The sequence below is a fragment of the Xyrauchen texanus genome, chromosome 32 (genome assembly GCF_025860055.1).
Source record: "Xyrauchen texanus isolate HMW12.3.18 chromosome 32, RBS_HiC_50CHRs, whole genome shotgun sequence".
Taxonomy (NCBI): domain Eukaryota; kingdom Metazoa; phylum Chordata; class Actinopteri; order Cypriniformes; family Catostomidae; genus Xyrauchen; species Xyrauchen texanus.
The window spans coordinates 9,235,896-9,260,376 of record NC_068307.1 but is presented as its reverse complement, the minus strand read 5'-3'; the positions used below and the strand labels follow the sequence as shown (position 1 = coordinate 9,260,376).

The 24,481-nt window shown below is 37.7% G+C and overlaps 2 protein-coding genes across 4 annotated transcripts in view; one reads left to right on the top strand and one right to left on the bottom strand.

The window, feature by feature from the left end:
* The window catches only part of LOC127626376 (uncharacterized), a 27,281-nt gene extending 4,358 nt beyond the window's left edge, over positions 1–22,923 (top strand). The window contains exons 2-7 of one of the 3 annotated variants that reach the window (XM_052102122.1): positions 322–435; positions 1,130–1,192; positions 3,378–3,548; positions 6,898–7,087; positions 19,332–19,410; positions 21,316–22,923. In XM_052102122.1, coding sequence (XP_051958082.1) covers positions 322–435; positions 1,130–1,192; positions 3,378–3,548; positions 6,898–7,087; positions 19,332–19,381 — 588 coding nt within the window. In that variant the 3' untranslated portion in view covers positions 19,382–19,410; positions 21,316–22,923. Of the gene's footprint in view, positions 1–321; positions 436–1,129; positions 1,193–3,377; positions 3,549–6,897; positions 7,088–8,189; positions 10,435–19,331; positions 19,411–21,315 lie in introns of those variants that run through there. The other 2 variants (XM_052102120.1, XM_052102121.1) reach the window with 2 other exon arrangements.
* On the bottom strand, positions 21,164–24,481 carry LOC127625762 (uncharacterized). Its single transcript, XM_052101123.1, has 7 exons — positions 24,441–24,481; positions 23,467–23,517; positions 23,030–23,087; positions 22,183–22,286; positions 21,693–21,791; positions 21,565–21,611; positions 21,164–21,430 (listed from the first exon to the last, which is right to left on the bottom strand). Exons 2-7 carry the CDS (start codon positions 23,498–23,500, stop codon positions 21,164–21,166), a joined length of 609 nt encoding a protein of 202 aa, XP_051957083.1. The 5' UTR covers positions 23,501–23,517; positions 24,441–24,481.

The window sequence follows — 24,481 nt, the reverse complement described above, 5'->3', positions numbered from 1 at the left end:
GCTTGTTGTTCTAATATGCTATCCAACCTGAAATTAAGGTCATTCATTCTAGGGGTATTAGAGAAACTCGTTCACAGTGGCACACGTTTTAATGCAAGAACTTTTTAGTCATAAAATATAATATATAATATAATACATCAAATATTTTTGAATATAATCAGTTAATTTACCATTCATTTGACCATTAAGCACATTTTTAAGTAACCAGACCAAAAAAAACAATTTTAAGTACACTATATTATTGTTTAAGTTGTACTGTATATCTTTAGTGATTCTATAAATAGAAACATATTTTAAATCATATACATTGTCTGGTTGCAGATAAGGCATCAGTGCTTCTTCCTTATCCTGTGCTTTCATTTGGTCTGTGCTGGTGTGCCAGGTCCATGTAAGCACTCTGTCACCCAGGACCATCTCCGGAGTTTAAGACGTCTGGTAAAAACTATTTTGCTTTATTTAACTTCACCCAAAGCAGTATATACTTTACCAGAAATATGAATGCACATTTGTTTTGGTCAATAAAGGAATAGTTTACCCAAAAATGACAATTCTCTCATCATTTACTCACCTCCATGCCATCCCGGATATGTATGACTTTTTTTATTCAGCAGAACACAAATTCATATTTTTAGAAGAATTTCTCAGCTCTTTTGGTCCATACAATGCAAGTGAATGGGTGCCATAAATGTGAAGTTCCAAAAATCACATGAGTCTGCATAAAAGTAATCAATGACTTCAGAAGTGATTTGATCAATATTTTAGTCAATATTTATTACAAATTCTCCCTGCTCAGTCAGTCTCCATTTTAACTTTCACATTCTTCTTCTTGTGTTTTTGTTGATTCACATTCTTCATGCATATGCCCAATACTGGGCAGGGAGAAGAATATCTTGCCAAAATTGGCTTAAATATTGATCTGTTTCACCCACACCTATTATCTCACTTCTGAAGATCTGGATTTAACCCCTGGAGTCTTATGGATTACTTTTATGCTGCCTTTATGTTCTTTTGGAGCGTTATGTAGTCAAACATGAAAGGATTAAGAACTAATTGTTATATTGATAAATATGTGGTAAACATGTGCCGGCAATGTGCAGAATAATTTAACCCCAAATGTTTTCCTTGACAGATTAAGAACCAGTTGCAAAATGGTTGTTCAATAACCTACACCTTCACTGAGCGCCATAATCTGGTATGCATATTTCCTGTTGGTTCATTTAATGGCAGATATGGATTACTCAACATTCCTATGGATATTTCACTACATTGTCAATAATAATGCAGAGTATATGAAGTGCAGGAAGAGCCTAATGTGAACTTTGACATTCTGGTATCATAGATCTTTCTGCCATGCCACAAAATCTGAGACATTTATCTGAAACACATGTTGCAAGGGATGTTGTTTAAAGCCAGAGAGACACTGAAACTGTGATGCAAAGATTAATGGCCTAAAATAAGCTATATTTTGATGTTTCACCTTAAGCCTTGAGCCTTAAGGAGAAGAAAATCTGGTCTATTAAATTGTTATGGCAAAGTTTTTCAGATTTTGTAATTTAGCTTTATAAAATTCCTGCATTTTTATAAAGGAGCTGGCAGACTTCAAACATCATTTTTACATACATTTCTCTTTATATTTAAACTGAGGTTACATAAAACATTACAATAACACAATAATATATTGCTTGTTATAAATTGTCATACCTTAATATATACTGCCAGTGCCTTCACATGATGAAGGTTGTGGTTCATCACATTCTTTACCACCAGGCCGTTAAACCTAATCAAATAAGGTTGTTTCCAACCATAGTTGAACTCAAAGACAGCTTGTTTTAAAGCCCTTTTACATTGTCAGTCAAGTGTCTGAAGTGTGAAGAGGAAATGTTTACTGTACAGGACAACTGGCAACAACCGAAATGGGCAACAACCGAAATAGTGAAAACCTCATATTTAAACAACATGCTCATGGCAATTTATAAAGCCATCTGTCATGTTAAGGGGATAGTTTACCTAAAATTGAAAATTAATTTACTCACCCACATGCCATCCAAGATGTGTATTACTTTCTTTCTTCTGCTGAACACAAATAAAGATTTTTTTAATAATATCTCAGCTTTTTAGGTCCATACAATACAAGTGAATGGGTACCAGCATTTTAAAGCTAAACAAAACACAAAAAAGCAACATAAAAGTTACCCATCAGACCCCAGTGGTTATCTTCACTATCTTCACCAATCTTCAGAAGCGATATGATAGGGATAAATTCTCCTCCCCCAAAGGACTTAAATATTGATCTGTTTCTCACCCACACTTATCATATCGCTTCTGAAGATATGGATTTAACCACTGGAGTCATATGGATTGCTTTTTCGAGCTTGAAATGTTTGGTACCCATTCACTTGCATTGTGAGGACCTACAGAGCTAAAATATTCTTCTAATAATCTTTGCAGAAAGTCATACACATCTGGGATGGCATGAGGATGAGTAAATGATGAGAGAATAATTTTTTTTTTGTGAACTATTCCTTTAAGAGTGAATTATCTCAGCTTGAAGAGCGCTCTGGAAACATATCTGTTGTGGGATCCCTTTAATATGACAAGACATATTAAAGGATCAGATATCACATAACACTGATTATTCTTTTGCAACCAAAAGGCCAGTGAGAATTAGACAAACAGTATTTGCATACCCCGCCCCCGGACTTACGGATATAAAAGCGGGGAAATCCGTGGAGACCACACCTGCCCAGGGACGGGGAGGTAAAAGTGGCGAATAAATCACATGGGCCACTCAGGTCACATGTGGAAAAATGGCACGGTGGTAGATCCAGCCTCAAGTAGTCCAGGGGCCAGACGTGGAGGTTCCAGAGGTCTGGGTGTGGATGTCAGAGCGTGCCCCGTCCCTGAGAAAGAATATCTTTCCTCAGGGGAATTCGCCAGGGAGGGGCTGTCGTGAGGAGTACGAGGAGTAGGGAGCCACTAGGGTGACTTGTTTATCATCCTCCCTGAACTTGCACAGCACCTGTGCAAGAAGGCTCACTGGGGGAAATGCGTACTTGCGCAGCCCCGAGGGCCAGCATCATCAGAAAAGAATGCTTCTTTGATGATCAACTGTAGTTCTCTTATTTGTAAGATGGAGAAAATCCATCTTAAAGTTGCACAGATTTGAGTTGCCCTATTAGCATTCAAATTGACTGTGAGAGCTAGGGGAGAACAAGTTTAATATACAGCATGGACATACATCATAAATTGCAGTGTATTAAAAAACTTTGTGTGTATCAGTATATTAAAAAGTTTTGATGTGTGTATATTTGGTATGATGATATCAAATGTTTATTGTGGTTGCTAAAAGAAAACTTTCATATTTTTGTCTCTTCCAGAGTGTTGTGTGTTATATTAAAGCAACATTCCCTCAAATACTGGACCTACTCAATACACAATTTAGATATGCCAAGGACTCCGACAACTATCGTTATACTAATTCACTGAAGAACTTGATCTACAACATTTACTCCCAAAGATGCATCCCTCCAATCAATGAGGAAATTGAGGTAATGAAGTCATTAATTGTTTTCTCTGTGTTGCCTAAGATTTAAATTTTGGATTTAAAAATTGTTATATAATAAAAGTGTATGTAACAGAGTAATTTCACACAAATGAATACAAATGAAACACATGTATACAAAAAATCAATAAGAAATTATTAGTAATCATTTTGTGGTCCTTCTTTGAATTGCCCTTTGTTAGGAATTTGTGTAAACTATTACAAAATCCTATATGCTTAGGCAAGCTACACTAAATATAGTAATTATTTCAAGTAATTCCAACTGAAAAGTGACAACAAAAAAATTTTAACATCACAAAACAGCTGATTAAAAAATGTCTTGGCAGCTTTACTTAAACAATTGACCAAGAAACATTAGGCACAGTTTAGTATTTACATGGTAGACAAACCAAGAGACGGGCTTGCACAATGGACCATATTTGTCTGCCCTTATGTCTCTGTCTGCTTTCTGTTTGTGTGTGTTTGTTGTGTATGTGTAATTGGCTGTGTCTGTGTATAGCCGTGTGCTTCCCCATCCCCACCTCCTCATTACCCTTGTCACTCTCCCTGTTTAGTCCTTGATATGTTAATTACCTTCACCTGTTCCTCATGTGCCTTGCCTATATATTGTGCCCTCTTCCATATTGTTTTGTGAGTTTTGTTACTAGTCGGTCTGTTCCCAGTTGTCATACTGTTTTCCTTTTTCTTAGATTTTGTTTTCCTACCCCTGTGAGTTACTTTTATTTTCACTCATTACTGCATTTGGGTCCTCATTCTGTGATATTACGATCTGACCAACATTTTTAGTGCTGTCCTTGGGTCTGGGTCATGATTAGGCCAGCCTTATGTAATTGTTTAGGGCTGGTCTGAATGAGCCCATCAGGTATTATGTCCCAGAGACGGGTGAAGGGAATTCTTGCCACTACGATTAAGTTGGCCTTGAATTGGGATGAGTTCATCTCAGCCTGTGCCTCATAGGACTTCCTTCCTTCATCCCAGACCGAGGTCAATAACACTGCCTCATTGACTGTAGATGCAGCTGAACTAAAGGAGACTTGAGTTGGCTGATAAGGCTTACACTCACTGAGGTGAGCTGGTCCAGTTCCCCTTGGCTGTCGACAAGTCTATCCAGTCTCCTGTGACTGATCCTGTCCGATCACCAGTGGTCAACATCCAGTCTGCCCAGCATCTTTTGACCACCAAGGACTCTTCGGCCTTCCAGTATGAACCCTGCCCTGTGGCCGTCTACATCCAGTCTAACACTGTCCAGTTCTCAGTGGCCCCCAACACCCTGTCTGACCCTTTCCAACTTTCAGCGGTCATGACTGACATCGCAATCTGCTCACCGGCCACCATAAACCACACCCTTGGCTCGGCGGCCACTAACCATATTTCTGTCCATTCCTCAGTGGCCGTCAACCAGCCCTATACCAAGCCCAGTAACCAGCACCCATCAGACACCAGCTACCAGCCTTTCACTTTGTCCAGTGGCCAGCATCTTTCTGATACAATCGACCAGTCTGTTGCTCAGTCCCGAAGTCCACACACATCAGACACCAGCTACTAGAAGGTTACTCAGCCCAGTAAACCGCACCCATCAGACACCAGCCACCAGTCTGTTGCTCAGTAACTAGCACCTGTCAGATGCCAGCTACCATTCTGTTGCTCTGTCTGTTCAGTCCCCAGCGGATGCCTTTCATTCAGTCCTGTCCCCAACGACTATTGACCAGTCTGTCCTGCCCTCAGAGGTCCCTGCCCCGTTTGACAAGCCCTCTGGGCTAGTCCATCAGTACTGTCATACTGTAAGTGGATGCCAAGAGGTCCATTGGGGAGGGGGGTACTGGTGTGTGTGTGTGTCCCGCCGCCTCGTTTCCCTTGTCACACTCCCTCATTTAGTCCTTGTTTTGTTAATTGTCTTCACATTTTCCTAATGTGCCTTGCCTATATATTGTGCCCTCTTGTATTTATCATATAGTTTTGTTATTTGTCAGTCTGTTCCTGCTTTCCTGGTTGGTCTTTAGTTATACTTTCTAGTTTGTTTTTGGGAGTTTTGTGTTACCTGTTCTGTTTTCAGTTGTTTTAAAGTTATGTTTATTTTTACTCATTTGTGCATTTGGGTCTTCCTTCTGTGACACAATGGTCTTTTATAAAATTGTTTACTAAACTTTTTTGAACTACAATGTAAGCCCTAGAGCATATAGTTGTACGTCTAATTTTTGGTAATAAGGAAGTTATGTCTTACCTCTGCCAGCATGAAGTCAATTCGACCATATGCTACTAATGCTATTTGTATCAGCCAAAGGCCATGTCTCAAAGTTTGGAAAAACACAAATCTGCTTGGAGTTCTTATTAGATCACAGATGAGTGCATGTGGTGTCTTTTTAAAAAAAAAAAAAAAAAAAAGGTCAGAATGTTTGTCTTTAGCTGCAGCATGCACTAATGGAAAAAAAATTGTCCCTTAACCCTCCTATTGTGTTGGGCTCATTTTTGACCTGGTAGAGGTTGATAATCACTTTTAAATACCAAATAGTTTTTTTAGAACTGGAACCAAACTTTGGGACTTTGTCAAGACTATCAAAATACACAACACATTTTTTTTTTTCCAGATAAAAAAAACAAAACTGTTTAAGAGAGAACCATTTTAAAAACAAATTTACATCTTTTGCATTAATGGATCCCTGACATCAATTGTGGCTTTACACATTTTTTTGTACAGCCATGAATTAGATTTTTACTTATAAAAACTTTTTTTATGTCGCTCAATGGGACTGCATCTTGTTTACAAACATGCACACACACAGACACATACCTATTCCTGTACATAAAGGGAATGACAGATGTAACAAACATAACAAATAAACTAAATCCAAAGGTACTACTGCCTAAAGGGGTTGTGGCAAGAGCAAAAGTTAATGCGCACACAGGTCAAAATAGGGCTTAAAATAGGAAATTGTCCACATATTATTCTGCAGCCATCTGATACAGAACCAGCTTGCAGCATACTCACGCTCATACTCATACTCAAAATTGACCCGCAAATGAAAAAGATGTTTTCAGATTCTGATCGCAATAGGAGGGTTAAATATAACTAATATTATTCCCTGGAATATAAGTTTTCCCTACCCATAAAATATATTTAACCTCAAAAGTTAAAGTACTGGATGGATCCGTGATTTAATTATTTGCTTAACTTAAAATATCTTTTAAGATATAAATAAGTGAATAACTACAGTATATGTTCACAATGACCCTTGTACCAGTTCCTAACAATTTAACAATTATTGTGGTTCAATACATTGTAGAATATAATACCAAAATTCTACTGAAATAACATAATATTCTCTTATAACCTACAGAATAGCCCAGCAAAGTTTGAAAGAATCCACATGACCTTACCTAGGGCAGCATTGGAGAAAGCTGAGGAAGTGATTTGCATGTACATGAGTCTGATGACTAAGAGCGACAAGCCTGTGGACTGGAACTGTGAGGAGGAGTACATAGAGGATTACCCTGAATCCACCACTCAACCTCTTAGCCGAATGCCAGGTAAGTTTGTTTAAAACAGCCTTTGTGCATGTGTTTTAGTATGAAAAGACAATGTTTACATTTTTACCTTATTTGTTAACAAATGAGTATGTATTTTTGGGAAATATTTTAATAGGCTTAGTTTTATAGTCAGCATACAGTATTATGACTATATATCATTACAATGCAGTCTAGAACCAGAGTTAAATAACACACACTTGTAAAGTTAGGTTAAATCAGCTAGAATGTTAACCTTAAATCTATTTTAACTTCATCCAACCCATAATTATTTTTGTTGGTGTAACCTGTCAGGTAAATTCAGTCAGATTAATTAACATTTCTGAAATAAATAAAGCCAGTTAAATTAGATCTTACCACATTAATCACATTTTTAGGTTACCTCACAAAACATTTTTACAATGTTGACTATGGCAAAGACGCTATTGACCATATTAATTGAATAACTCACACTTTTGGGTACATTTGGGTTAAAGAAACAATAAATTGGAGCATAATAGGCTTTTAAATTTGAATGAACGGGAGTGTGTTTCTCATACACCAACATAACTCACTGCTTATACATCATAGTATGATGCATTGTTGGAGAAATTAAGCAGTCACAATGTCGCACATCCATCGTTCGAACGACATTGGTTCAACAGTATAGCGATGTTGTTAATAACATTAGGCAGGGGGTGGAGAAATAACTTCTGTGAATATTAAATTTAAAAAGTTTATTTACACATACACCAGAAAGCCATTTAATGTGAGAAAGCTGCTGAAGACAGGAAGCATGCACTGTCTATGTGTAGATACATAGAGTACACTGTAATAGAATGGTTTCTCTTTACATCAGACATCAGATTTCCCTGACATACTTCAACACGTACATGCACACTCTTCAAAATCATTTAAACCGCACTTATGCATTAACATAAACACATAAAAGCCACGTTCTCCAGCAGAAATGATCTGTGATAAAGTGCTTTCTCTTAACCCTAACGATGGAAATCGCGACCATAGTTGGCTAACGATGCTTTTGGGAAATGCACCCGAGATTAGCAAATCCCCACACCAAGCTAATCTCACTTTAGTTGTTGCATTAATGTCATATTTCCTTTAGGTGCCACAGAATGTCCATGTACTTGCCCAACAGTGAGTCTTGGATCATCTAAGACATCTGCATCAACAAGCCAATGGAATATTTACCTGGAATCTACTCCATCTCCACAAGGTTCATCCTTTTCACCTGTGGCAATATTGCAGGGCAGTAATGGGAGAACTAAACAACTAAAAAAGCCATGATTTAAAAACACTAGTTCCTCAGAAACCTGCTGCAGGGAGATCAACACTAGGACATTTATCATACTTCCTCTTTGGTAGCACTCAAATTTTAATCGACAAAACCTCAAATTCAAATTCAGGGATGGAGCATACACCATCATCATTTTTTCCTTCATTTACCACTTCGAAGGAATTACCTGATTTAATTCTTGGTAGAACTGAATCCACCCCTTCAGCCATGTCTGGAACCTATCAAAAAGGCCGAAGAGATAAAACACTGGAGAATGTAAAGAGAAGCACTGCCCTTTTACTTGCCAAGAGGTCTTTAGATTCCTAAAGCCAAGAATGACCATCCAGTTCCTTTATAAAATCCACCCAGAACTGGGTTGCTACAACATCTTACCCAACAGTTGATAAAAAAGATTACTCCTGCTGCAGCAAAGTTGAGAAAGTCTCCAAGTCAGATATCAGATGTCAAACAAGTGTCTCTCATTTATCTCCAGCAGAAGAATGTATTAAAGGTCACTTGAGTCACACGTTACGAAATACTGCATGTGCCATTGCTAGTTCCTGTTTACTCTACATAATCTAAAACAGATTATTTCACAGCACATTTTTGCATTATACAGACAGCAGGAAGACAGTCAAAGGATGAAGGACCAGACTCCTAAAGGTTATTCAGAGATCTCTGCTATGTCAGAAAGCAACAGTGCAATCATCTCTTTTGGAACTGCACTTACAATTACACTAGTGTGTGGCTGACTTCTGCTTATAACTGTATTATTTTACAGACAACAAAAAGTGAGTGATCAAAGTTGCTTCTCTGAAAAATATAAAAACGAAATCCAAAGTGATGTCAGTCACACAGCCCATGCAGAAAAGTATAGAGCACCTTTTTTCTTTTATTTCCAACATTAATAAAAAATAAATAACAAGAGGAATAGAAACCCAGAAGTAATGGATTTCATTATTTATTTATTCAAGACAATCTTTAAGTGAGGGGTCTCTCAGCAGGTAGCAATTTCTAATTTTGTATGGAATTGTACAACATTATAAGGTTGTTTTACCCGCTCAAAATGAGTCTACAACCAGGATATAGTACTAGAAAATATGAAATTCATTACTTGTGAGGTGGTCCATTGAAATTATTTTAGATTTGAATTGAAAAATCGACTCATTCCATTGAAATCTGGGATGGAAAATATCAACAACTTTCAGGAAAAAGAAAAGAAATAAGAAAGTTCACTTTTCTTGGTATGCAAACACAAAGATACACTCACTTAGCACTTTATTGGGAACACATGTACAACGCAATTATCTAATCAGCGAATTGTGTGACAGAAGTGCAATGCATAAAATCACACAGATACAGGTCAGGAGCTTCAGTTAATGTTTCCCTCAACCATCAGTATGGGGAAAACTTTATTTATGGTGCCAGACAGGATGGTTTGAGTATTTCTGTAATTGCTGATCTCCTGGAATTTTCACCCCATACAGTCTCTATAGTTTACTTAGAATAGTCCCAAAAACAAAAAAACATCCAGTGAGTGGCAGTACTGCAAACAGAAATGACTTGTTGATGAGAGTCAACCGAGAATTGTCAGAGTGGTTCGAGCTAACAGAAAGTCTACAGTAACTCAGATAACCCCTCCGTACAATTGTAGTGAGCAGAATAGCATCTCAGAATGCACAACATATAGAACCTTGAGTCAGATGGGCTACAACAGCAGAATACCACATCTGGCACTTTATTAGGACCATAGTGTTCCTAATTATATTTTAAGTGTGTATTTGGAGTGTGTGTGTGCTTGTGTGTGTACACACACAGTATATACTGTACATACAGGGAAGGAGGTATACTTAATATTCTAAGAGCTGCCTTAACTTCATAAGTAAATAAATAATGTAATGATTTGCTTGGCACATATTGATAAAAGGAATCTAACAGCAATATATTTTGTGCAGTCCTTAAGTACAAATGAGTCAAGAACTGAAGGAACTGCTATTTCTAAAATGCTTATAGCTACAGTCAACATTAACAGTGTTTGTCATTAAAAATCTATTTACAATAAAAAAAGATCTCACGAAAGAAAGTTTGTTTCATTGTTTGCAATTTTTCGTGTCTCAGATGCATGTTAACACAATTCCTGTAAGAGTCACATGCTTCTTCTCTCTTCTAACATATGACAATGATACAACAATAATAATGTCAGGGCGGAAGAATGCTTCTATACTGATGTTTCAAAGATGTTCCATGCTGTTTGTGTAAGATACTGGGAAAGAAATGGAAAAATATGGCCCACACACACAGGTTCTCAAGTTTGTAACTTTCATGAGCTTATTAATGAGAATTGTAAATGATTTGTTGTAACGAAAATACGTTTCACATCTATTTTTATTCATGAAATTTCACTTTATTAGAAAACAAAATGAGTAAGATACTTATAGCACAGGTTAATTTGCTAATCAGAAAATGTATATGAACAACATCATATAGAGGAGGCTAAGGTAACAGCACAAATGGAAAAAGTAATATAGATTATTAAGTAATAATACAAAATTATTAAGTTGATGAATGAGTGTTAAACTAGGTATTTGAAAACAAAATACAAATCCACTGCTGGAGATATGACTTCAGCATGTGACAACTTGCCCCTGTCTCCCTATGGAAAAACTTACAAAGGATGGATTAAAGGATGATGAGGAATTTGTTGAGGTGTTAGTAATTAAAGTTTTATTGCACACAGTGAGTTTTATTTGTTTTAGTCGTAAAGAAATGTTATCAATGACAACAGCTTATAACATGTTCTGTGTCACACTTCTCTTTGTTTTTAATTCTCTTTTGCCACTGTTACATTAGTTGTTTACATTGTAACAACTTAAATAGATGTTCCCCGTCTGTCGCTCACTTCGACGTTGTGTCGAAAAAGTGACACTAGGGGTCTTTCTTGAGAGACTCGCGCATCTCTGAACTTGAGAAAACGCCAATGAGAAATTGGCAGAAAGAATTTGCATGTCCCGGACATACATTACATTTACGTTTATGCATTTGGCAGATGCTTTTATCCAAAGCGACTCACAGTGCATTTATTCCTGGATGCGGTCGAGTTCTCTCCACTCCTGACGGTCACAGGCGCTGCCTTGGGTGTCTGGGCCGCGATCACACCGTCTTGCGTTTGTGGATGGTTCGTGTTCTTACTTTCGAGAACCTTACCATGGCAATGTTGTGGTCGCAGCTTTCCTTCCTAAAAAGGAATGCCACTCCAGCTGCCCCCCGCGTCGCTTCTTCTTCTCACGGGATTGAGGATGACCCGGCTGGCGATGGAGAAGACCTGGGGATGGCAGCGGGCTCGGTTTCGCCAGGTACATCCCTACGAACCACCCGCCCCCAACACGCTTGTTGACTTCAGCCCAGGCTCAGGGTGACAGCGGCTCGCCTCACGGCTAGTCAGCCTATCCTCTTGAGCCCCCCGAGCTGGATGATGAGCTCGTCGGAGAGTGTTCCGGCGTCTGACATGGAAGACTCGATTGGGCTGCCACCCTCGGGTCAGCACGCCCAGTCAGAGGCTGACGCCCTGATGGCCGACATGCTTGCCCGGGCTGCCGTCAGCTTGGGGCTGGACTGGAACCCTCTGTCCTCCCCACAGCCTTCGCGGCTGGATGATTGGTTCCTCGGGTCTGGGCACCGCTTACAGCCCCAGCGTCGAGCGCCCCACAGGAAGCGCATGCTCCCCATCTCACGAACACCCTCCAGGACCCAGAAGGCTCCCAAACGTTCCTGAGACGGATGACCCAGAGATCGAGACGTTTGTTCCTGAGCTGGTAAGCAGACCACTCCATCCCCCCGGTGGACTGGCTCATCCTGGCCCACTCTGACTGGCGAGAGTTACTATGCGTCCACAGGGATCGGGTGTTCAGGCACATCAGCTGCCTGGGAAATGAGCAAGCTCGCCTTTTCTCGGAGTTAGACTCAGGCTTAATGATAGCGCCTCACCAACGAGCGTGCGCAGTCAGTGCTGAAATGCCTCACCTTGTTCAAGCCAAGCATGGCGGTTCCTCTAAAACATTTCCAGAGGCTCCTGGCGCCGTGGCAAGCACCGTGTGTTCATCACCCCCACCTGCCGCCAGACTTTCAAACCCTGGACAGACCACTGTTTTCTACGGACAGGAGTCCTTTTACAGCAGGTGTCCCAACACACCCTGGTAACCACAGATGCCTCCAAACAGTGTTGGGGTGCCGTGTGCAATGGGTACGCAGCGGCTAGCCTCTGGAAAGGGCCCCCGCTGCGTTGGCACATCAACTGCCTAGAGTTGCTGGCTGTACTTCTTTTCCTTCGGCGATTCCTCCCGCTAATTCGGGGCAAGTCCGTCTTGATCCATTCAGACAGCACCACAACGGTAGTGTCCATGAATCGCCAATGCAGCGTGCGCTCCCGGCACATGTCACAACTCGCCCGCCATCTCCTCCTTTGGAGCCAGCAGCGACTCACATCCCGGGCAGCCTCAACGTGGCAGTGGACGTGCTGTTGTGACAAGGTACGCCCAATGGAGAGTGGAGGCTTCACCCCAGTTGGTCCAGCTGATTTGGGAACGGTTCAGCAAGGCGCAGGTAGACCTGTTCGCCTCGCAGAGCCCTTGTGGGTACGAGCGGACTCAACGAGAAGTGTGGCATCCTCGTGGGCACTGGTCAAAGGCACCTCCCTAGCAGACATATGCAGAGCAGTGGGGTGGGCTACACCCAATACGTTTACGAGATTTTACAATCACGGGGCTGAGTCGGTTTCATCCCATGTTCTCTCAGGTCCGAGCCGGTAGAACTCGGTAATGCGGTAACAACTGACCGGGTGTAACCGATTAAATCTAGCGCCTTTTCACTCCACTAAGGCAATCTTGTGCGCTCTTATCCCAGGAGATCCCACTAACTCTAGTATGACTCCTCTCTAGGCTTCTGGTTCACGAATTCAGCGGAGGAATTCCCCGACCAGACCCACTAAGAGCACTCAAACTAATCTGTACTGCAATAGGTGCTCCACAGGACGGCCCCCCATGTGGACTTATCCCTCTGTGTGTATTTTCCACAGTTTGGTCCCCTTGAGGGCGGACCCGCGTCTCCCTTGGGCAGTCCCTGCTGCCACCCGGTCGCCGTGTTTGTAGCAACTCCTCCCTATCAATAGGTAGGATCTACCACCACGCCATTCTCCACATGTGGCCTGAAAACCCATGTGATGTATTTCACCACTCTCTACCTCCCCCAGCCTGGGCAGGTGTAGTCTCCACGGGGTCTTTTCCCCCTGAAAGAATAGGAATTGGAAAAGAATGCCTTCCCCGATGCATGTGATAACGTTAAGAAACATGTTCTCTATGTGAGAAACATAGAGAAAAGGCGCGGCTTGCTCCCATGCTTGGCACATCGCCTTGTTCCCCCCATATCGGGGTGTAGGGAACCAGAAGTTTATGATGATTTTATGGGGCGTTGGGGAAGTGTACGTGCAGTTTGACATGGCCTGTCGCTTTGGCACGCAACTGCCTGCCTGCACCTGCGTCAGCAGCGCACGTACACTGTTCAGCGCATGGCTTGATTAAATATGGACCCCTAGTGCCACTTATTCAACACAACGTCGAAGTGAGCAACAGACGGGGAACGTCTAGGTTACTATTGTAACCTCCGTTCCCTGATGGAGGGAATGAGATGTTGTATCCTCCCGGCCACGTCGCTGAACCGAGCCACTGTTACTGCTGAACATCATTCTTGGGTCCTCAGGGCAAAATCCTGAATGGACAGACGCATTTCCCTCCCTTTATATCTGTCTTCCAATTTCTCATTGGCCTTTTCTCAAGTTCAGAGATGTGTGGGGCTCTCAAGAGAGACCCCTAGTATTGCTTCTTCGACACATCGTCTCGTTCCCTCCATCAGAGAAGGGAGGTTACAATAGTAACCTAGACGACTTTGGTTAAGAAGCAACGGATGGACAACCACAAAGTTCTACTTGCGTTTAGTGAAAATGGCAGAAGCCATTTGCATGCTTTATAAAGAGTTTTAAAACGCTGTATACTTTATGAGAAAAGGAAAATCTGACCACGCCAACTTAAGGAATTCAATATGGATGTTCGTTACTGACTGCAACACAGAGAATGTCATGTGTTGGTGGAGATTTTGAAAACACATATTGATTAACCAAACTACCAAACTTGACACGTCAAACCTCAGTGACAGTGCCAAAAAGTAGTAGACAACCTTATATCATCAGCTTGAATTGTGCAACAGTCCTGTCTAAAGCCTGTGAAATGTTTGTGAAATTTTTTTTCATTTATTTTATAATAATGTTTTTTTTTAAATGAAAAAAGTGCTCATGATGTGCTCAGTAAAGAAAAACAAATTCAGCTGAGTTCTGAATGTAATAAAGGAACAGAGACAGCCATTATTAGTTGGATAAGAGCAATAGAAAGGAGTTATTTTGTTGTACTGCCAATAAAGTTGGATCACCCTTCTGAAAAGTCACTTTAGCATCTGTAATGAAATGAATTGAATTTCAAATTCTAAACGGAACCACATGCAAGCAGTGTGTGAAAAGCGTAGGCCTAGCAAAGCTTTTATGGCACAAAGAGACAAATACTTATTTAAAATTAGAGTTTTATGGATTTTAGTCCATGTGTGTTCGCTTTGAGGTCATCTATATTCTCATATACTCCTAAACTTAAAAAATTACATTTAAATTGACTTTGAACTCAAATTTACAGTCTTTCTTTTCCGGGAAAACAGACCAAAAATATTGATGACTTGTGTAGCACTACACAGATTTGTGTCCAATCAGGTGATCTAAAATGAGAATGTCCCTCCCACTGCCACCAATGACCAAGTATTCAAATCATGGTTCACTGGCCTATTTGCTTTGCTTTTTCAATAGGAAATACGTCAAGACAGATTTTCATAAATTAATTATGTATACCCCTACAAATGTACTTTTAATTTTCCACAACAAATGTTAATTGAAGTTGGATTGTATTTAACCCTTTAAGCTCTTCAGGTGTTTTTAAAGAATTCCTGTTTCAGTGGTATACTCAAAATGAAATGCTTATAACTCAGCAAAACAAAAGAGTGTTTGGTCCCATTTTAAAGAAAAACTTTTCAAATATTTTAATGATATAGATTATGACAAATTCTGAGACTCTCCGCCTAAGAAACTGCTGAAAACCACAAAAAATCTTGAGCCAAAAATTATATATATTTTTCTATATATAAAATATTTTTCTGATTTTACATTATATATCTCAGGTTGTTAATGAGTTTGCTCTGAAAAACTTTTTTTTCTGTTCCCTATCATGTCACATGTACATGAGTATCAATTCTGTGTTGTTACTACAAAGCAATGAAAGTTTTTAGCAAAAATAATTTATCCTAGTGTCCAAAACATCTCCAAACAAATAAACATAATAATTGTACATATATGACTAAAAGTATGCTTTCTCTCCAAAGCATGCAGACACAAGTAACAAGATCTCATTCAGTTCCATTCTGTGTCATTTGAGCCATCATTGAGTCTGTGTCATGTACTTGGCCTCATCTAGTGGTGGCCAAATGTAATTACAGTGAATTATCCTCTCTGCCCATATTTGGAGGACTTCCACCTCTGGTTGCAGCAATCTTAATCCTAATACCATTAGTTTAGCATTCCATGATGCTGGATATCATACTACATCATTTCTGGAAAAGAGTCATCTGATCCAGGAAAGCACTTTTTTTTTTTTTAGCCAAATAGTACATTATGTTCTGTGTGTACTTTCTGTTTTGTGTGGATTTATGCATCTGATTACATTGTGTGGGCTCATTTTATAGATAATCACCTCCTTTAAAGTAATGGTATGTGATATTTTATGTTCTGTAAATGACGTTTATTAGCAAATAAAAAAAACTTGCCAAATAAGCAACACCTGTATACATGTAACATTAATAGCAAAGGCATATACTTTGCTATTCTTACTCTTGTATGTATAGAGTGGTTGTATTCTCCTCTTCGAGAGCATTCCAATGACATATGACACATGGCTATATGATCAGTTTAACATGAATTGTAATTTTGGAATATATGTAGTAAATCATGATCACTCACATTAAAATGAAGACTCCAGTCATAACAATAACCTGATAAATGCTGTTTTATTCTTCCAGACAGGGTCTGCACATGGATGGGGCGGCCATTTTATAATCACATGATCAGCCGAATACTACTCGCTTAATCTCAGTAACCATCCTGTTATTTGACACTTTCACAAATTGATTAAAATAATCATGGCTGACTGTGAAGACTATATTTCTAAATGGCATTTGAAACCAAAAACTATTAATTTTAAATGATTCTGCATCCAAGCTGTTAGGTGTATGTCCAAGAAGACACAAAGACAAAAGTTACTGAGTGCACCTTTGAGCAGTCACACAGAGGATTCAATATCTTTGTGCGGTGCTGTAATCATGTTTATTAAATCAAAGTAACTGAAAGGAATACCACAATTCCTTATATTTGTAATTAAATTCATTAAACTAAAAAGAAAACATTGTAATTATTTTACCATCTGAGATACATATTATATACTTTACAAAATGGAGAGGCTAATGTTTATAGTCTTTTCAGATATTATCAGTGTACATCATATACTGTATGAAGTAACTTGAAATGTTCAGCTTTGACATCTGCACAAGAAAACAGCAGATGTTTAGGGTTGTTAATATCACAGAAAAAATTGTTCTACCGTAGTAAATTAGAATGATGCTATAACATTGAATTTGGTTTAATGTGTTGTTGATGCATGATGAAAAGTACAATAAGGTTACCCAAAGCACACAAAGTACCAACTGACTATAAATTGACAGTGCATTTTAGACTAACACAGCTTCATAATAGAATGCTTCAATGTATCGCTGTTTGACTGTTTGCTACACCACTGTGTCAAATGCATTTGCATGGCATGGCCTTGAGACGAGTTAGCTACTTTCTTGCAAACAACACATCAAGAGCTACTGATACCACCAAGTGGCGGGATATTGCAAGTACAATCTAGTGAACCACATTAAAGTAAAAAAATATATATGTTCAACAGGAACATCAAATCTAAAAAAGGTGCTTTGCAGCAGTGGTAAACAAGGAATGGTATTGAGAAATGCAAATGTTGCACCTAGAAGTGCTCATGCTTTGAGTAAAACAATGTTCCTGAGAGACAGTCCTGTTTATTATAATTTGTGAGATTTTTACTGTTTACCCCGGGCTAAATTATAAATGCTGCTTAACTGGGGAAATGCAAAAGTTAATAGAGAAGAAGGGTGAATGTTTGTTATAATATCATAGCAACTGATGATTTCACAGTTAATGTAGTAATTTATTTCTGTTAGTCTTTCACAGATGCATGTCTGGTTCCTTCCTGGCAGGATGTGGTGTTTTACGATGTGAAAAATGTACTGAGAAGTGCAGTTAAAAAAAAGCACTGGATTATACCTCGCAATGCAAGTGAATGAGTAACAAAATTTTGAAAACAAAGTAGACAACATAAAAATAATCTACAAGACTCCACAGGTTAAATACATATCTTCATAAGCAATATAATCAGGGGTGTAAAGTACTTGGGTAATACTTCATTACTGAAGTGTCATTTTTGGGGGATTTGTACTTTACTCGAGTGCAATTTAAAATGAATACTTGAACTTTTACTTAATTCAATTTTCAAATAAAAATAAAAATCCTTACAATTTTATTTAGACTTGAAAAATACAATTTTCCAAGTCATTTTCTTCCATCTTACCTTAATACTAACAAACCAATGGAATTGCACTGATGCCCAGTTTAAGTTAAATGTTATTTAGTCTGCCAATTAATTCTGTTTTAACATAAAATGTAATTGGTCACAACATGGTCATTGGTCACTGAGAAGCGACATTATGTTTCATCATTTACCACAATGCACAGCACCTTGACCTGTGCCTGATACAAATTATAACAATCACTGGGAAAAGATGATGAATGAACATGACTCAGCAGCGAGCACGGTTCAAAGCTCAGTCATCAGTGAAAGAGCACCTGTGGTCCTACCAGCAATGGGCAAAAGTAGTAAAAAAAAAGTTATATATATATATATATATATAAGTTTCCTTAAAGACACAGTGCAGGTTTTTAGCACATGTTCAACAACTACATAGATTTTTTTCAGTTTTAAAAAGCTTAAAGTGTAAGCAAAAGACATTATAACTGAAATACACTCATATGAATCGATATCGAATCGAGAGCTTGTGAATCGGAATCAAATCAGGAAATCTGTATCAATATCAGGCCCTAGGCCCAGCATTAGTCAATTATTTTCCTTTAGTGGAGATAGTAAGGATTCAGACAAGATGAAAAGTCTCCTTTGTCTACCACTCACAAAGCAAACTTTCCATCAAAAATCCATCATCAAATCTGTTTTTATTCTTGCAATGTTACTATACATTTTTTAATACTTAAGTACAATTTAATGTGGTACTTTTTTACTTTTACTCAAGTATGTTTCTGGCTAAATACTTGGACTTTTAATTGAGTAACATTTTCACTCAGTATCCATACTTTCACTTAAGTATAATTTTCGAGTACTTTTCACACCCCTGGATATAATATGTGTGAATGAGAAACAGATCAATATTGAAGTCCTTTTTATTATCAATCTCCACTTTAACTTTCACATTCTTCTTCTTTTGTTTTTGGCGATTTGCATTCTTCATGCATATCTCCACCAATTGGGCATGGAGGAGAATTTATGGTAAAAACAGACTTAAATATCAAGCTGTTTGTTACCCAAACTTATCATATCGCTTATAGATTAAGATATAGATTTAACCACTGGAGTTTTATGGATTACCTTTATGCTGTGCATTATGGAGCTTGGAAATGTTGGTATTTACACTTGCATTGTAGGACCTACAGAGCTGAGATATTCTTCTAAAAATCTTCTTTGTGTTCAACAGAAGACAGAAAGTCATACACGTCTGGGATGGCAAGAGGTTTTAGTAAATGATGATCACCGTTTTTAGGAGAACTATTCCTGTAAGTATACTAACTTTTACTTTGTCTCAGAGGTTTCTTGTTAAATTCATTTTTTAGGAGAAAAAATAGAAGGAAAAAAATAGACAGTTGCTAACATTTTTAGATCTCTTCTGAAACTTTAGAAGAAAACACATGTGATTGGGGTCTTTTTCTCAGGCGAAAAACCCGAGAAGCAGGAGAATTAAAGGTGCACTCAGTAATTTTTGCTTCATTTTGCGCTGGCCAATTTGACAGTCGTCTTGGTCTTACTGACACCAAGCAGCACAAAAGCAAATGTTTACTGTTATCAATGGCATTGTAGAAAATCACTATTTTGAGTCAGTTATGATTAATTGGTAACACCTTACAATAAGGCTCCATTAGTTAACATGAACTAACAATGAACAATACTTTAGAATTTACTAATCTAAACATTAACTGATGTTAGCGAATGGAACCTTATAGTAAAGTGTTACCGATTAATTTATTTTGTGTCCAATAAATAAACAATTGTTTTTTATTAACTAACATTAACATTATGATTTTAAAAATTTAAAGGGGTCATGAAGTGCTATTTTTTATAATTTTATATGATCATTTTTCACCCTGTTTTTGGCCCTCTGTCTGAAACTCCCGGTTTTGGCCCAAGCACCTCCGTAAAACTTCAACGTAAATGCACACTGTTCTGATTGGCTAACATTATGCAGCCCCTCAGATTCAGCAAACTCAATCGGAAGAGAATGATTACACCGTTCAACGTTATAAAACAAAATTGCAGTGTTTACACATCCAACACATTGCATCTGAATATATTAAACTGTTCATCTCAAGCACATCTTTTAACGCTCATAAACTATCAAACATTTATGACATTTGAAATATTTATTAATTAAATGTTTTACTTACATTTTTGAAGTGTTTTTAACTGCCCACTCTTTCAATAACAGTTCCTTTGCAAAGCAAGAATTGTATTTTTCTGTTCACAAGTAATCCGTGCTGACATGAGCCAAAAAAAAAAAAAACGCACATATTTTGAAATTATGCACATACATACTGAAGGTGCACTGACCGAAACGGTCGAAGAAGTCCATTGCCCATCGTCAAAGATGTCCATCGTCAAAGACGTCCAATGTTTATATACACCAACAATCAAAAATAGCTCAGATGGGAGAAAGAACGTGTCCATGATGCATTTGTGCTCAAATAAACAAGAGGCAGCGGCTGAATGAAAGAGTTGTAATTTCACACCACGTCTTATAAAAGTGGCATGAGATATGTATCAAGTGATCAAAGAGTCTGTGTAATCCAAAATTGTCCAGATGAGTCCCCTTAGGTGTTTAGGAAGGAATAGTTAGCCATACAAGTCCTGCTTTCTTGACTTGTGTTGCGAGTGGAAGGGGCCAAGAGTTGGATTGACGCATGTTGTGGGATAAATACAAATGAGCAATGTGTCATGACGTCATGAACAGACAGATTTCAAAACGAGATGTTTCAGCTGGGTGGCAAGTATAAATGCTCTTTTTAGACTGGAGAGTATGTTTTGAGTTCTGAACTTTACAGTACTTTTTTATAGGACAGTGACCTCTTTTGTGTCTAAATATCAAGGAAAATTTGAAACTCCATTTCATAACCCCTTTAAACATTTATTTATGGGCAAAACCTTTTTAATAAGGATAACAATACTGAGTGCACCTTTAAAGAAATGTCTCCATTTGCTCAATTCTGTCTAGGAGAAACAACTGAAATATTAAAGAAATCTCATTTGAACCTATTTTTAATTGTCTGCTTTAGTAAAGACAACTGTTGAATAATTCACTACAGACACATTGCTTGCATTGCTGCCATCATCACTGTTCTCCCTGCCTTCTTTTGTGACCTTTTTTCGGGGTTCTTTGAGATTTATATAGTCCTTTCCTGTTTTTTCAGTCTTAAAGTCTAGTCTTCCAGCTGAAGCACCCTCTGAAACATTTATGTAGTCAGAAGTCTTACGACGGCCTTGGGGACTCGCATATCTCTGAGATCTAGAGCAACGATCTGCCACCTGACATCCAAAAAAGGATACAAAGCAAACATGTGAAGGAAGACTAATAACATGCTTGAAATGGTGCATAACACACCTAAAACACATTATAGACTGCCATCAGAGGCATGGGGAGAAGATTTAAAATGACTTACCGAGCCTTCTGAGCTCTCAGAGCTAGTATCGGATGAATCATCTGAAACTAACAGTTGACAAGAGCAAAGTTTAGTGTGAGCGCCTAAATGGACGAATAATATGAAAAATTTAAAAAGTGTGTTTTTACGGTTGTTTGAAGTAGGGCAAACATTTAATCCATTATTCTGGCTCAAAGGCAATAATTCTCCTCTCTCGGTATTCATGTGAATAGTGTCTCCAGTAATGCCTTAATTAAAAACATAAAAGCACATGTAGATAGGTAATAAAGATAGGTGCATCCTCTAAAGAACAGTTACATTTTGTCATTATTTACTCACGCTCATGTCATTCCAAACCTGTATGACTTTCTTTCTTATGTGAAACACATAAGGAGAATTTTGCAGAATGTTCTGGCTGCTCTTTTTTGGAGATGGAGAATGAGTACCAGGACATTCTACAAAATTTCTCCTTTTGTGTTCCATAGAAGAAAGAGTGTCTTACAGGTTTGAATAAATGTTGATATTATAAGACCGGATGAGCATTACATGATTAAATGTATTTATATAGTCTTTAAATGCATACAAAGATTTTTACTTTGATATTTAGAAATAAATTAACAGTAAAACAATCATACTCACCATCATGCCTTGCACTGAATGCTTTAAACACAAGTATCAGTAGTATGAGAACAATGGCAGCAAGGAAACAGATTATGCCATACACCAAAGGGTTAAGAACGGCACTAAAAACAATGAAGATTTAAATAATCAAGTGATTAAAATGTTTAGTGAATACAAGAAATGTTTCAAAAGACATTTAATTCTATTGGACCTTCAGCCACGACTCGAATCACAATATAGCACATTATCAATTGCCTTATGGGGTTACTGCATAATACAAACATTAAGGACACATTAGTACTTTAAGGGCATTTTGTAATTCATTTTTCATTTCTTAATGCTTGAAGGATAAACATTATTGCAGTTTCTTCCATGTACTGTATAATTAATGTAGATTGAAGTGACATATATAACTAAATGGTGACACTTTACAATAAAGTTCCATTCATCAACATTTGTTAATGCTATAGGTATCATGAACAAACAATGTACAAAATATATAGTTTTTACATTATTTATTAATCTTAGTTAATGTTAGTTCATAAAAACTACAATTGTTCATTGCTAGCTCATGTTAGTTCATAGTGCATTAACTAATGTTTACACATACAACTTTTGATTTAAAAAATGTATTAATATATTTTGTAATTAACATTAACCAAGATAATAAAATGTTGTAAAAGTATTGTTCATTGTTAGTTCATGTTTGCTAATGTTGTTAAGTCATTTTACCAAGTAAATATAGGATAAATGCAACTGCTAAGGATTTTAAGAGTAATTAATTAACAGTAACCATAGTATTCTTACATCTTTGTACACTAATTTTCTGAATGAGTTTAGATATAAAATTAACTATTAAAATTACCAAACTGTGTCTCCTCCTCTTGTAATCTGATTCTCCGTTGTTACAGCTTCTTCATTCCCTGCAGAAGTCAATATACATCATTTGCATAACAAATACAGGCATTCAACACACAGAGAAAATAGGCAATGTGGTGTTTTGCACAAGTCTTAATTCATTATCAGTAAGTTTTAAAAAAAAAATTATGAGTTTTAAATTTGCATCATCATAGAAAGTTCATTGCCTTTATGGCCAAAGCAAAATTGACACATAATGTATATTCACAACAATAAACGTAATTCCCATTTAAATCATCAGTACCATTAATATCTTGCATGCTAACCTCAAAATTCTGACATTTTCAAAAAATATTATTAAGCCTTCCGATGATGGCATTTACACTTGCTCTCTAAAGATAGACTGCAAAATCAAAGGCACTTTAATCTGCCGTGATATCTCACCATTTGTAGTGGAGCTGTTTGCAGTGGTTCCCATGTAAGCTGCAGATGTTACTGGAGAAATATCAAAAGAATTGTTGGACATTGTTGGGTGGGTTCAACAAAAGTGAGACAAACAAATTTCATGAGTGATTGCCCTTTAAATAAGACAAGCAATGTTAACCTTCTGATTGCAGCTAATTTTACATGGTTTCTAGCTAGACCCAGCTGGCCATTTTTAGTCAACTTGTCTGGTCCGAGATGATCTATGGATCAGATGGATTACCAGCGAGAGGGGCCGAGACTGACCTGGTCAAACCTTGATCATGCTGGTCATGGCAGCATCTTGCACCAATAACAAAGCATCACTATTTTCTTCAATTTCCATAACTTTTATTAGAAGAAAATGCTCTTAAAAATTGTCATGTTATATCAAACATATGTATTAAAGTAAAAACTGTAAAACAACTGTCCCAATTTTGCAGATGATCTGTCCCACATTCTTTTTTTTTTTTTAAACAGGTATGTATAATTAAAAGCTCTGTAATTATCGCATTATATGAAATGCATTTATATTTAGGAGGGTTGTAGAATTACAAAAACTCAAAGGGTGGGAGTAAAAAGTATTATTTGTGCTCCACAAACTACCAAAAAATTTCCAACTTTGGCATTGTTCACCTAAATTGTTCCTTTCTTCCAAAGCTGTAATTTATTGACATCAACAGACAGGTTTTTGGCCATTGTTATGTAATTTATGTCTGTTCAAATTACATTTGGATGACTGAGCATATTCCTTATTTCTACAGCTGCAAGTGAGTATTGCCTCTAGAATCAGTAATTTAATCTTTGCAATTTTACACTTTGTATGCTTTTATTTTCCTTAAAGTTATGTTATTTTACAATCTTAAAATGTATATTGTTATATCTGTATTGTATTATATATATTTTTTGTTTTAACATCATATTGAGAAAATATATTACATGTCCTTGTGTCCTACCTTCCACCACGTTGAGAAACGAACAGGATATAATAATGAGG